This window comes from Macrobrachium nipponense, chromosome 9 (genome assembly GCF_015104395.2).
Source record: "Macrobrachium nipponense isolate FS-2020 chromosome 9, ASM1510439v2, whole genome shotgun sequence".
NCBI lineage: Eukaryota > Metazoa > Arthropoda > Malacostraca > Decapoda > Palaemonidae > Macrobrachium > Macrobrachium nipponense.
This window is the reverse complement of record NC_061110.1, coordinates 92,144,110-92,158,542: the sequence shown is the minus strand read 5'-3', so window position 1 is coordinate 92,158,542 and position 14,433 is coordinate 92,144,110. Positions and strand designations below refer to the sequence as shown.

At 35.4% G+C, this 14,433-nt stretch overlaps 1 protein-coding gene across 3 annotated transcripts in view; it reads right to left on the bottom strand.

The window, feature by feature from the left end:
• Positions 1-2,769: 2,769 nt before the first annotated feature.
• LOC135218389 (WD repeat-containing protein 76-like) overlaps positions 2,770-14,433 on the bottom strand; it is a 46,549-nt gene continuing 34,885 nt past the window's right edge. For all 3 annotated transcript variants that reach the window (XM_064254683.1, XM_064254684.1, XM_064254682.1), the window contains 9 exons: positions 14,285-14,411; positions 10,494-10,633; positions 9,287-9,459; positions 8,892-9,002; positions 8,604-8,719; positions 8,195-8,298; positions 7,305-7,376; positions 6,756-6,874; positions 2,770-5,658 (listed from right to left, as the gene is read on the bottom strand). In XM_064254683.1, the coding sequence (XP_064110753.1) occupies positions 5,503-5,658; positions 6,756-6,874; positions 7,305-7,376; positions 8,195-8,298; positions 8,604-8,719; positions 8,892-9,002; positions 9,287-9,459; positions 10,494-10,633; positions 14,285-14,411 (1,118 nt within the window). In that variant the 3' untranslated portion in view covers positions 2,770-5,502. The remainder of the gene's footprint in view (positions 5,659-6,755; positions 6,875-7,304; positions 7,377-8,194; positions 8,299-8,603; positions 8,720-8,891; positions 9,003-9,286; positions 9,460-10,493; positions 10,634-14,284; positions 14,412-14,433) is intronic.

The window sequence follows — 14,433 nt, the reverse complement described above, 5'->3', positions numbered from 1 at the left end:
GTAGACTGCACAATGAGATGTGGAAATTAAGTGCAGCGGAGGATATAACTAGTTTATTAAATAAATAGAAGATAAAAGTGGCTATGGATATATTTAGTTGATTAAATAAATAGATGACAAAAGTGGCTATGGATACTTATTTTACATTTGTTACCCCTTAGTACACTAAGAGTCAACTCCATCCATTCTGTCACCATTCATTGATTGCCCCAATTTCCCGGTTTCCATTTACCTCTAAAGCTTAAGTTCATATTAACATCAAGATTCCTCCTCAGGACATCATACTCATTGATTATTCTTTGCAGTTAATCTTTGTAGTCTTTACGTTCTTTATATCAAACTAATAGCCACTTTCTTGCCTTTATATTCTAACACACTTTTATTCTAAAAATCTTTGTTACTCTTAGCAAATTGCCTTCTAAACCCTAGGTATCATCCACATTACATTCCTGCTAGTTCTATGAAGCTCTTTCTAGGTGCACTTAAGCTGTACACAACTACACCTTCCTCTATTATACCTCACACCTGTTTCGTTAAACATTTGATCTTATTCCTTGTCAACCAATAAGACCCTACTGTCTTTTCCTTGTCTTTCAGTCATTTGACATAAGACTGCATTCTCTTCTTACAGAATCTCTCTGCATCATTTATTCTAAGATCCACTTGCTAACTAACCACTCAATTTACTTGGCTCAAGAACAGCTTTCGTCTCAAAGTAAGTACTCAAATTTACCTCTGCATTTTCAACACACCCCTCAATTTTTCCTCTCCACTTCATCCTCGTGTACATTTTTACATCATCTCATTTTGCTGCACACTTAAAAAAAATTCTTTTTATCAAATATCTTCCTGGTCTCTTTACCAACAAAACATTCCCTGCCAAGCCTTCGACCCCAATCTTAAGCTTCACATACCCCTATGTGTCAGAGCCCTTAACCCTCGCCAATATTCATTTGTTTCCACTTTACATTTTAGTGTGGAATTCATAACAATCTCACTTACCTGTAAAATTTATGGAATGAATTATACAGTTTAGGCCAAAAGCCAAGCAATGGAACCTATGAAGTCATTCAGTGCTGAAATGGATAGAGTAGGTAGGCTCGAAAGGTATAAAAGGAGAACCTTGCAGTTGCAATATGAAATAATTGTTTGTTTGTATGGTGCTTTTACATTGTATGGAACCAGTGGTTATTCAGCAACGAGACCAGCAGCTTTACGTGACTTCCGAACCACGTCGAGAGCGAACTTCTATCACCAGAAATACACATCTCTCACTCCTCAATGGAATGGCCGAGAATCAAACCCGCGACCACCGAGATGGGACGCTAACACCATATCAACCACGCCACTGAGGAGTTATGAAAAAATTGTTAGTAGAGGGTGAATAGCAAGATGGAAGAAAATGAATATGAATGGAGTTACAGTAAAAGGAGTGAAAGGGGTTGCAGCCAGGGGCAAAAGGGATGCTGTCAAGAACCTTTAGTAATGACTACAGTGCACCCCATGAATATCCCCTTATGGGGTAATAAATTTAGAGCCACATTTCAAACTTTCCATTACAAACATTATTATATTTTAATTATTATTATTACTGAAAATTGGAGTAACACAATCTTTCTAAAGATTTTCTTGTTCATTAATACCATGAAAACTTTCCACAACATAGCCCTGTTTCAGAATTAAATAATAAAAACAAAATAAAGCCAATAGGCCAGCTTTAAACCAGCTTCAAATGGAAACTGACTTTCTTGTGATTAAACTCAGCTACTCAAACATCATAGTACATCGCTCTTTACCGAATCTTCATATAACATGGAGTATTCTCAAGAGCAAAGAGTCATATGTTGAGATAGTGCACACTTATAGTTAAGGGATGGAAATAAATGAATGAAAGTGATTCTTGAAAAACCTGTTTCAAACTGTTTTTGTAGAACAAGAAAGGGTGGTTGTGTTAGGTGGTTTAAATGCAGAAGTAGGCAAGAGAGAGACAGATGGTACAGTGGGTATGACAAGAGTTCCTAGAGTGAATGAGAATGGACAGATTTTTGGTGAAATGTAATGGATCAAGTGATTTGATGATTGGAAAGACATATTTCCAACAAATTTATATGTATAAGAATGCTGGGGAAAGCACACTTTTGGGAAAAATGTTTATATAGTGGCGAGCGGTTGAGAAGGACGAAGTTGTCTGATCACTACATGGTTCAAGTGAAGGTGGACATAAAACCGCTGTCATTCAAGTGACTGGAATAACAGCATAGCTTTTGAGGTAAATTGCATTTCTCCTAACTCTACGAAGCTTAAGTGACAAATACTATTTTGATTGTTTGACATTGGAATGTACAGTAGATTGACCAGTAATAATGTATACTAAAGTGCTGCTAATACAAAACTATGCCATTAACCCAAAAAAAGAATAAACTAATTTTGATAAAACAATTCTATCATACAAAAATTTAGCCTTTTCCTTACATCCCTCTTTAATTTATTCAATGAAAAAATAAAATTAAATATTTCTAGGAAAAAAAATTTCATTTTTGAGATACCTGCTTGTTTTAGCTATTGAAGAAAATAACAAGATGTATCAGATTTGACTCACAAATCAGGATTATATGACTTAGTAAACTGAAAGCTTTCAGGCTTGACTAATGTAGACAAAAGACAAAATCTTACCAGATGAATTGCGAGAGAAGGAAGTCTTCCCCATTAACATGGCTGTGAAAAACTGCACCTAATCAATAGGAATGTTGGCAATTAATGAAAATATCATTTTAAAAATAAACATTTTACTCTAAGTATTTTTTACAAAAAGGTTAACAGAAATATTATAAAATTTCCTTGTAGTTAGAATCCATTTCAAATATTTGACAGTAAATTTCTACAGAACAGCACTACATTTATATACTCCAGAGATGGTTATAATTCCAAAATTTTATCAATTGTGAAATTAGGCTACATTACAGTACCTAGGTATACAGCTTAACATAATGGAGAAACATGTTCTCACAGACAAGTTATAATCTTCATAGTTTCAGTGACATCAGTGAGAATCAGCAGATTTGTCAATTTCTCAAAATATTTTACGTAATACCTTCTTTACTTTTTTTTTGACTATAAAAAGTTTGGCTACTTTACACAAAACACAGAAATGGCTATAAAATAGTGAGAGAGGAAATACTGTAACAATTGGATATACCTTAACCTAGTCTTTTTTTTCTTTCATGCACGATACAATACTAATACCGTAATTTGTTTCAACACAAACATTACCACGCTGAACACACTTGTATAAAAATATTTAGGTAGCATTTCGAATTATGTCCATAATGACTACTAAAAACTCTAAAGTCATTTCACTTATATACTGAAACATAACACTTAAGTCTAATTTACATCTAACCCATATTGATATTCTTAAGATTTGTTCAAAACAAAATTCATATTCTTTTTCAAAAGCTCATGAAAAAGAGTAAGATGCTCTTCAAATCTTACCCTTTTAAGATTCCAATGGCATTCAAAGCCAAAAACAAATTTTCTCTCTTGAGATTCTGATGGCATTAAATCATCCGCAAACACTTCAGATAAACTGACCATAAACATTATGACGGTGGGTAGTATGGTATTTGGATGCCATCTGCAAAGCTGGATGATTTAACCTGACCTCTTAAGAAAGTCCTGGCTGTTTAAAGAAAATCACCAATAAACTAGTTATAAACAAGATAAAAAACTACATATTTTTCAGAACTGTATATGTACAGTATTTCCTTTCATGATAACACATACTAATTATTAGCATAAAAACAGTAAAACATATCAAATGAATGCAAATTTTCCATGTTCTCTGAGTATCAAGAATCTAAACATTTTTTTTTTTAACTTATATAAAAAGCAGATACTGTATTTATGTTCGTGGCTACCTTCCATGAATTGCTTGTATTATATGAAGGTATAAAGAATATCACATGAAGGAACAAAGAATACTATATCTACCCACGCCAGATAAATCCCAAGGGGGAGGGGAGTGTCATGGCCTTCTCCTCAGGCTCTGACTATGCTTAGCAAATTAGTCATCTTTTGGTTGCATTCCTATTCATTATAAATATTATGCAACTATAATCCTCATTTACATTTACTCATTAAAACTGTGATGTCAAAGCAGTAAGCTATGAGTAAAAAAAAATTGCAATCTACAAATTACCTTGTAAATGGACAGAACATTTGCTGCAACTCTTAATGAATAATTACATTACAGGAAAGTTCTCTACAGCTTTTCATACAAACACTACAAATCATTTTTTTGGTAAAGATTATTATGCATCCTACATTCACTTTCAATGTTTATACATATGCAAGTCAATATGTTTTTAAATACATCATCTACATTGTTTATATATAGTTAGAATTCAGTAGAGTATAAATATGAGTGAGTGCATTCTCATCTGTTCTGTATCAATTCATGATTTTTTTTTTTATTATTGGTAATTTTTAATGATAAAGTGATGGCCCTACTTTGGTTACTATTGGGTAGACCTAGTGTTCTTTCAACTTCCAATTACTTAATTTCTTTTATGACATTTTTAAATATGTACTACAATCAAGTACAATTATTCATCTTTGAAATTAGACCAAAACCAACATCCTGTTGCAAAAAATAAATGCACAATAAGCACTATGAGAAAATTATCTCTGTACTCATAATTAGTAAGGCAGAAGCATGTTTTAAGGAAAACAAGTCTAGGAATCCTTCAACCCCAGGAATCTCAAAAGGTTAAGCTACCTAGATTAAAATGTTCTGTGCTTCAATTATGTCAGTGCACTGTACATTTAACATCAAATCATTTACTTGAATTATATCCATATATACATTCAAAAAGACTACAAATTAAAAAAACCTTATTATATACAGCATTATGTTTTACTGGGACCATCTTAACTATTCATGGCAAGTAAAGGATTCACAAGTATTAAACACAATCATAACTAGTATTCTACCAGACAGCAACATAAAACAACAAAAGCTGCCAAAACCAATTGCCACCTTCCTGTAGCAAATAACATAACCCATTTATATTTGGAATGTGTGTCGAGAATGAACGTTCCCTAATTTTTTATAATGATAAGCAAAAATCCCTAAGATTTAAGCCAAACAAATATGAAACTACTTTAGCTAAAATATAGCTCCCAGGATGATTTTTTTTTTTTTAAACCATGAATTTGGTATAGCTAGAAAGATAGAGGCAATATGACACTTTGCCAGCTGACAGTCTTTCACCTCACAGCTGTTAAAATATACATGAAAACAATTGACAGATATGCTCTCATCTGTTATAAAAAAAATACTTAAAACTTAGTTGTAAAATATATAATACTGATGCAGTCTGGATATATAACCAGCAACAAATATAACATATTCAGTAAAGACAACCAAACACAAGCATTTAACTCGGTCTGAAAAGTAGGCTTGTAATGGTCAGAGATTAAATAATTACAATCGCTTTCTAGTTATACATCTGACTTGAAGACAAAAGCCTTCCCTGAAGAATTTGCTCCCGCAATTATGGGCAGTGTTGGATGCACAGCAGTTATGCTAGCTACAGAACCAAAGTGTTCTCCCATTAATTCATGCTGCAGTCTTCCTTCTACATCAAACACTTCAATCTGTAAGAAAAACACAAAACAAAAGATCATACCACAGAAAAATCCTTCTCTTACCCATTCAAAAATAATTCTAGTACCATTGAATATAACATAGTTACTTCAAAGCAATTGATATGGATGATTTTCATTATAGTTATGTTCAGCTATAAGAAATCTCATTTTGTAAAACAACCTATGTGTGCTGCCATACCTACAAGCAAAAAGTTAATGAAATCTTACAACCAAAAGCATAAGTTTTTAAACCAAATCCTAAAATTGGCCCCAAAAGCCATGTAGAGCAAAGGGACCCGGCATAATTCCACCACTCCCATCTTTACTGTGCTTTCACTTCCACAGGTCTATTAATCTGCAGCCTCCAATCTCACAGCTCCTACCCAAGTATCAAAAACAATTCTCCCTGGAGTGGTGTAAATGTTATGTCCAAAGCATCTCTTCAGAGAAAAATGTGCATAAGATCAGAGCCCTCTTAACTCACACAGCCTTTGAAACAACTATTTATATTAAGACCGTAATAAATATATATATACATTTTTTTATGGTGGTGGAAAATGTGATACAATCTTACCTCTCTTTGCCTTTTAATCATTATCTGTGTTCATTCCTCATCCATCCTCAAGATACCTAGTCTTACACTTATGAGTACCATTGTCTCCAATGAATAGTTAGTTGGTCTATGAACCATTTTTTATACATCAAAAGTACAAACTATCAACTTTTTCAATAGGTGTTCAAAGACTTAATTATGTTCCTAAATGTTTTAATTGATCCATTAAAACTTTGTAAAGGCTGGGATTCTCAAATGCTTAACATCCCACCTAAACTACAGCTTGTCATATACTGTATATTATATTCATTTCTCCTTATAGTCTAACCTTGGGTTGAAAGAAAAAGTGGGCAGCAGTAAAGTCAAGTGGAGCATACGTACTTCAGTCACGCTAGGTTGCACTCAATATCCCTGCTTCTCATTTCTAGTTGTGTGAAACTATGCCACAATATCTTTAACTTCACAAGAAAAGCTACTTATGTTTTTGTAAAATTGGATTTCCTGGTATGCATTTTGCAGCAGTTCAACAATAAAATATTAATTTTAACCTTACCCTTCGAGGTTGTTTTAAGGAGCCAACAATGATCAAATCTTCACGGCCTGGGAAAAATCTAGCCCGGAAAGTTGTCAACCATCGTCCAGTGTAGTTATCATGATGAAACTTCTTTGCGACTAAAAAAAGATAAAAATTTGATAAATTCAATGAAAATTATGAAAACACTCACTCTTTCATAAATCTTTCATAGCCTGAAATATTTAGACTGTTAACTTCAGATTACTCTTTACATAAGTTCCTTTACTAATTTCAACCAGCTTATTTAAGACTACTATCACAATAATTAGTGCAAATTACAGAATAATTCAAATTTTTCCTTGGAAAGATACCTTCCATTTTATATGGTAGAGCCTTTCACTTTGATTTATTAAGTAATGATGTATGTCTATCATTGAAAATTACACCTCATTTCAATCCTATCGAGAGAGAGAGAGAGAGAAACTCAGGGAACATAAATAAAATAATATAATGCTAAATTGCAATTCTAGAAAGAGAGCAGGAAGGGAATATTTTAAGATATAGGATAACCATATCCAGTATACTGACCACTTAGATTCGTTAAGTCACACGAAATTACTCGTAAATTATTGTCTCCACTAGTTGATACCAAGCGTGTTCCTGGAAATACAAATACCTAATGGTAATGCAGGTAGGAAGAAACTCAGAAATCAATAAAGCTATTGTAATTTGCTGAATTAGTCATGTAAAAACAAATGACATATAGTTGAGTCAATACTGTCTATTGAACTATTTTACTCTAAATCATTATTTCACCTAAAATGAGGAATAAATACAGTGGATGCCCCCGTATTGGCGATCTCCGGATTTGCGGACTCACACATTCGCGGATTTCTCTCGGGAACGTTTCCCCACATTATTCGCGGAAAATTCGCACATTCGCAGTATTTTTCTATGAGAAATATCCACAAATTCCTGTTTTTTTTTTTTATCAATTTCATCATAAAATGCACTTTTTGTGATAAAACTATTAGAAAAACCAAGTATGAAAATTTTTAGTGGTTTTTCTTAAATTTTAACTAACTAAATAGGATGTTTTTAGCATTTTTATAGGGGTTCCAAACATTTGTGGAATCTAACTATTCACAGGGGGGTCTGGTACGCATCCCCCGCGAATACGGGGGGACCACTGTATTAGAGCAAAGATTTACACAAAATTTGTTACTTTACTACAGAAAAACTACTTTACTCTGGCAACCATATGCTATTTTTGCAAAAATGACATTTCCAAATACTTCATATAATTAAATAATAACTTTATTAAAAAATAATTCAGTTATAAGTTAAATAAAAAACTACAAATATGGTACAGTATCTAGCAATTTGGCTCAGAGACGACAACCATAAATAATTCAAGAATCTGCAACTGACTACAATAAGACACAAACATTAAAATGTTAAAAACACTAATTACTAACCCGTGACAGGTGAGAACTCCAAGCCTGAAACCACTTTTCCATGTATCACTTCAGAAATGGGTTGGTTTTTCTTTTGTTTTCTCAAATCCCACAACCTTACAAACCTGAAAAAATACTATTTATAAATTTCTTTTTCAAGTATATCTATTCCTTTATATATAAATGTTCTAAGATTTCCTAAATACTAAACTATCAATATAAGAGGTCTGTACGCAGTATGGAGTACTGCCATTTGTACTAAATAACCCTAACTGAATGAGATTATTGAAATACTGTAATGATAACTTCTGATGAAATGAATAAAAAAGAAACAAAGCTTATACTGTACTTGATTATTATATGCTACAAGTATTGACAATTTCTGTATTACCAGTGTCGTTTCGAGCCACTGGTGTAAACAATTACTTACCCTAGTGAAGATGTGGCAAAGTAGTGATTCTGAGTTGGGTGGACAGTAACAACTTTTACTGACTTATCATGGACATAAATACTCTCCGAAGTTCCTGGTACATCACGCAAATCACACTAAAAACAAATAGAATCTGCATTAAAAAACAAAGTGAAGAAAAAATGTTAAAGAAATAAAAGTATTTATGAAACTTAAAACATTCACCTTATTCTCTTGGTTATTTCTAAATGAAGAAAATTTAGTTTTAAATATAGAGTAACATCACAGAACAAACACATCTTCACTAACATGAACTACATCTCCATTACTTCCTGCAACTAGCACACAATTTTCATCTCGCTGTGCATGCCACGAGGTCCAAAGACGCCCAGCTTCTCCAGACTTGCAGTAGCTATACACCTATAAAAGAAAGAAAATATTATATAAGCAAATTAGTAAGGAAAATGCCATAAAAGAAAATGAGTAAAATGTTATATTTAGTTGAGTCATAAAGCATGAAATATGGGGAAAGTATAATTCATATGCAGTTGCAGGATAAACTACTGTACACTACAAGGATTATCATTACCTTAACTAGAAAGTGCCCTTGTAAAATATAAGATATTTTAACTATACATAGTACAATACGGTCAGCTTTTAACATTCAACAATGGCGCTGCTAAATTTACATCTACAATGCTTACCTCCTCCACTATTCCTGAAGATAAATCAGTTCTTCGAAGACTTCCATCATAGCTGGTAGTGTAAACATGCTCTGGTTTTGATTTTTGAACAGTTAAGCAATTAATAGGTCTACTGTGTATGTTGAAATAGTAAGCTCCATCGGTACTATCTTTTCTTTCAACGTCCCACACACCTGTTATAAGAAAACCACATACACTATAAAGTATAATGTAGATAATGGACTATCTAAACCACAAACTGAGAAATGTTAAGACACTTCCTCAATTGACTTTAGTGTAACAGCCATGAACAAATACAATTGGAGAGTGGGGACAATTGAGATTTAGTACTGACAATTGGAGAGTGGGGACAATTGAGATTTAGTACTGATTAATTCTCTGCTTTGTCTTTTTTCTCAACTCATTTTATGTGATTGTTATTTACCTCACACATCACCTGTGTATCTCTAATTAGAAAATAATAAATCAATTTTGTCTATCCTTACCATCACTGTGAACATGTACCCCCTTGTGATAACCTAAAGGACCCTAATGAAAACTCCCTTTACAACTACTAATTTCTGCAAAGTTTAACATATTATTTTCATGTAAAAGTACACAATTATTTTAAGGCTCTACTTTATAAGTAAACATCATTAAGAGTGTAAAGGGTTTTGCTACTAAATACCTGTCAGGAAAAGCCTACAACACGACAGACTATGAAACTTAGGTTTTTAAAATCAATCAATGGTGCAATTTTTCAGCTATCAAGTGGATTAAAAAAAATCAGAAGAAAACTTTGCTTCTGAAGTAGAAAAATGCAGTGTACACTAAAGGTTTTGTGTTGATTCACCTTCCCATCTCCCTCTAATGCTGCATGGAGAAATGAAGCCAAAATTTGATAAATACAGTTTGTTAACAGTCTATATTAAGGCCCAGTATCAAGAAGAAGAAGAAGAAGAAGAAGAAAAAAAAGCCATTGCATCAAGTGTTCCAGTAGAAAGGATACACTAAGATTAAGGCTTTCAAATATATGAAAAAACAGCAAAAATTGAGATGTCACTAAGTAATCTTTTAAAGTACATGTACCCAGTCATCAGCTGATGGTAAATAAAGTTATCAAGAAAACTGCTATACTGTAGCTATCACGTTTGATCATATGCACATAAGTGGTCAGCATATGAAGTTATCTTCCAATTATTTGCTAACAAAAGTAAAAAAATCTTACCAAGTTCTCCCCATTTAGCACCGATAAGGAGAAGTGTCTTGTGTTCTGACGGATGGAGTTGGATGGAAAATGTACGTTGTGGTGTAACTTTTGCTACATGATTCTCATCAATCTTCATTCCCTTCAAGATCTTCATTACACTGTAAACATCATTTTGAAAATAAATTCATGTATAGAATGATAATATTTCCTTACACAATATAAATTAATTTTGTATCCCTGTCAGCAATATTCCAACTATCAGTAAGTGCAACACCATTAAAAAACATTTCATATTACATATGGGAAAACAAGTCTGGAATCGAGTATTTAGCATATAAAAAAAATGTAAAAATCATATAATGATATAAATAAAGATATATCAAAAAGTTACATTCCATGTAATATCTAGTAATTTTTTTCAACTACAAGACCTATAGTACAACAATTCAAGCTAAAGAACAACAGTCAAATGTAAGTTACAGGGGGTCCTCGAGTTACGACGTTGATCCGTTCTTACGATGCGTCGTAACACGATTTTCAGCGTAAGTCGGAACATTGAAAAATACCACATGATTTAATGTAAATACCTATCAATAACAACGAGAGAACAATTCCTTACCTTTATTAGTTTGATTGGCTTGCACACTGGAGAGGAAGCTGCGGTGCTGGAGAGACTGGGGGAGGTTAGTGAAGAGAAAAAGAACCTCCAGAAGTTGCTGGAGATGCTGAGGCAGATGATTCTTGAGGTGAGGCAGAACATACTAGTACTGGAGATGCTGAGGCAGGTGATTCTTGAGGTGAGGCAGAACATACTACTGGAGATGTTGGGGCAGGTGAGTCTTTAGGTGAGGCAGAACCTACAGAAGGTGCTGGAGATACTGGGGCAGGTGAGTCTGGGTTAGCAGAACATTCAGAAGGTGCTGGAGATTGTGGGGCAGGCGAGTCTGGATTAGCAGAGGCAGCTGAGGTAGAGGGTACAGGATCTCCTGCAGGCCTCTCTACCTTCTTAAAATACTGCTCCAGGTTAGTCTGAACAGAGAGCGACCTCTTTTCATCCAAGATCTCCTTGTAACACTGCATCAAATCCATGACGCCTCTGGAAACCCTAGTGAACCTGTCCAAGTTGGGATCCTGAGCCTCAAAAGTTGACAACGCTTGCTGCAACTCTGCAAAACCTCTTATCAAGTCCTGCCTTGTGAAAGCCTTAGGCTCTGGGGTGGGTGCTTCTTCTTCTTCCTCTATTATCTGCTTCTCCAGTTGTATCAGGTCCTCAGCAGATAACTCCTCGCCATGAGACTCCAGCAGCTCTGTAACATCATCAACCTCCATCTCCAAATTGATTTCCTTACTCAGGGCAACAACGTTCTTGACAACTAGCTGAACTGTGTCCTCAAACCCATGGAAATCATTCACAAATTGAGGACAAATTTTCTTCCAGACACCATTCATGTTTGTTTGCTTAACCTCCTCCCAGGAATTAGCAATGTTCTTTACAGCATCAAGGATGTTGTAGGATTTCCAAAAGTCCTTCAGAGTCAAGTCCTTCTTGGTTTCAGTTGCCTGTAAAGCCATAGCAATTGTCCTTCATAGGTAGTAGGCCTTGAACGAAGCAATCACTCCTTGGTCCATAGGCTGTAAAAGGGCCGTGGTATTAGGTGGAAGGTAAACCACCTTGACATTAGGGTTGAAGTCTCCCAGCTGGGCAGGGTGTCCAGGGGCATTGTCCAGCACTAGCAACACCTTAAAGGGGATACCCTTGGAGGCGCAATACCGCTCCACACTTGGAACAAAATGGTTTACGAACCAGCCTCAAACACTGCAAGTGTCACCCATGCCTTCTTGTTTGGACTTCCAAATTACTGGTAGTTGACCCTTCCAAATGCCCTTGAGTGCCCTTGGATTTTCAGCCTGATACACCAACAAGGGCTTCAGTTTGAAGTCGCCAGCAGCATTACCCCAAGAAGTAAAGTTAGCCTCTCCTTGCTGGCTTTATGACCGGGTGCTGACTTCTCCTCCTTGGCGATGTAAGTGCGGTTAGGCATACGTTTCCAAAACAAACCTGTCTCGTCTACGTTAAACACTTGCTGAGCAGAATAACCCCCCTCCTTAATTATCTCAGACAACGCTTTAGGAAATTCACTCGCTGCTTTCTCATCCCCACTAGCAGCTTCACCTTGCAATTTAAGGTTATGGTAATTGGCCCGAGCCTTAAATCGCATAAACCAACCCCTACTAGCCACAAACTCTTCACTTTCACTTCCCTCCCCCTCTTTTTTCAACGCTTCAAACAATCTTTTCGCCTTCTCCTGAATCACCATAAGGCTGACTGGGATACGCCGTTGATTTTGGTCTTCCAACCAAAGCACCAATAACCTTTCCATTTCAATTATTAGACCACTACGCTGCTTAGTTATCACTGTCGCTTTCATAGGAGCAGATCCTTTCACATGTTCAACGATGCGCTCTTTATCTTTGATAATGGTAGCAACGGTCGAACGGCTAAGGCCAAGCGAGCGGCCAATGTTTGTTGGCGTTTCTCCCTTCTCAGATCGCTTTATAATGTCCACTTTAATTTCCATGGTGATGGCCTTTCTTTTCTTCGATGCACTACCATCAGAAGAGTCCGCCTTGCGCTTGGGAGCCATAACAAAGAGCAAAAAGTTACAAAAACGATACAACACGAGGGAGAGAGAGGCAGTGTAAACAACCAAAATGGCGTATGGGCGAGGAATGAGCGTAGCGAAGCGACGCCGTCCTCTCCCCCACAAAGCGTATTCTTCCGCCGTGCGCCCGGAACTAGTTCGCGTTTGTTTACATTGCTTACGACGCTAAACCGCGTAAGACGGAACGACGCAAAATATTATTTTTTATATTTTTATGGGGGCGCGTTCGTAACCACGAAACATCGTAAGTCGAGACCAGCGTAACCCGAGGACTTACTGTATACTATACTAGCATGATTTCAGATACAGCTTGAATAATACAATTCAAGTAATTCTTCTGAAAAATTACTATACAGGCAGTCCCTGCCTTACGACATTCTGAGGTTAAGACGCTTTTAAATTATATTGATCAGAAATTATTTCCACGTTTACGATGCATGTTTCAGGGTTACGGCGCTTATGACAGCGATCTGCTGGAAGAAATATGACTCCAAAATGCAAAATAATCAATATTTGATGGTTTATGATGAAAAATGGATTAAAAATACAGTTTACATAGTTTTTAATATACACCCAAAGCATTAGGATTTTTTATGATTTTCCGGCTTACAGCGATTTTCGGCTTTTAACGCGTCTCAAGAATGGAATCCCCATCGTAAGCCGGAGACTGCCTGTACTGTATACTCTATTAATAGAGTATGTAATTCTGCAACTAAGTCCAAGAAGTCTATATAAAACTGCCAAAACTTCATACACATATCAACACTTACAAAAAGTGTATATGACATATGTGAGATACACTTATGACCTGCTTAACTTTCCGTTTATCCTGACATATGAAGCACCAGAGGGTGATAAGCTATTGGTGTTCCTTGCATGACACACTGTACAATACTAAAGGTCCCTTGAAATGTCATTTCAGCATCAGTTGCACTGCTTTTTGCCTTAACTCGTCATCCATTCCCTTTAATCCATTTCCACACATCAGTTCAACTTCTTTTAAAGTCCCTTACTCATAATTCTACTTCAAAGATTACACCAATTACTTACCCTCTGGGCTTACTTGAATTAAACTTCCATAACCATTATATGTATGCAATATACTTCCTCTATTTTTCTTAACGCTAAACACTTTTGCTCACTAACCTTGTCAAGCTGCCAGACCATACAGAGCTTTTTCCTGCACTTTGAGATATCTTTGCTATGTCACTCACGGTTATTTCACATTCCTCTTTATGACTCTTTTCATAGTAATCTATCAGTGGAGCTGGACCTGCGTAATATGCAAGAAATTT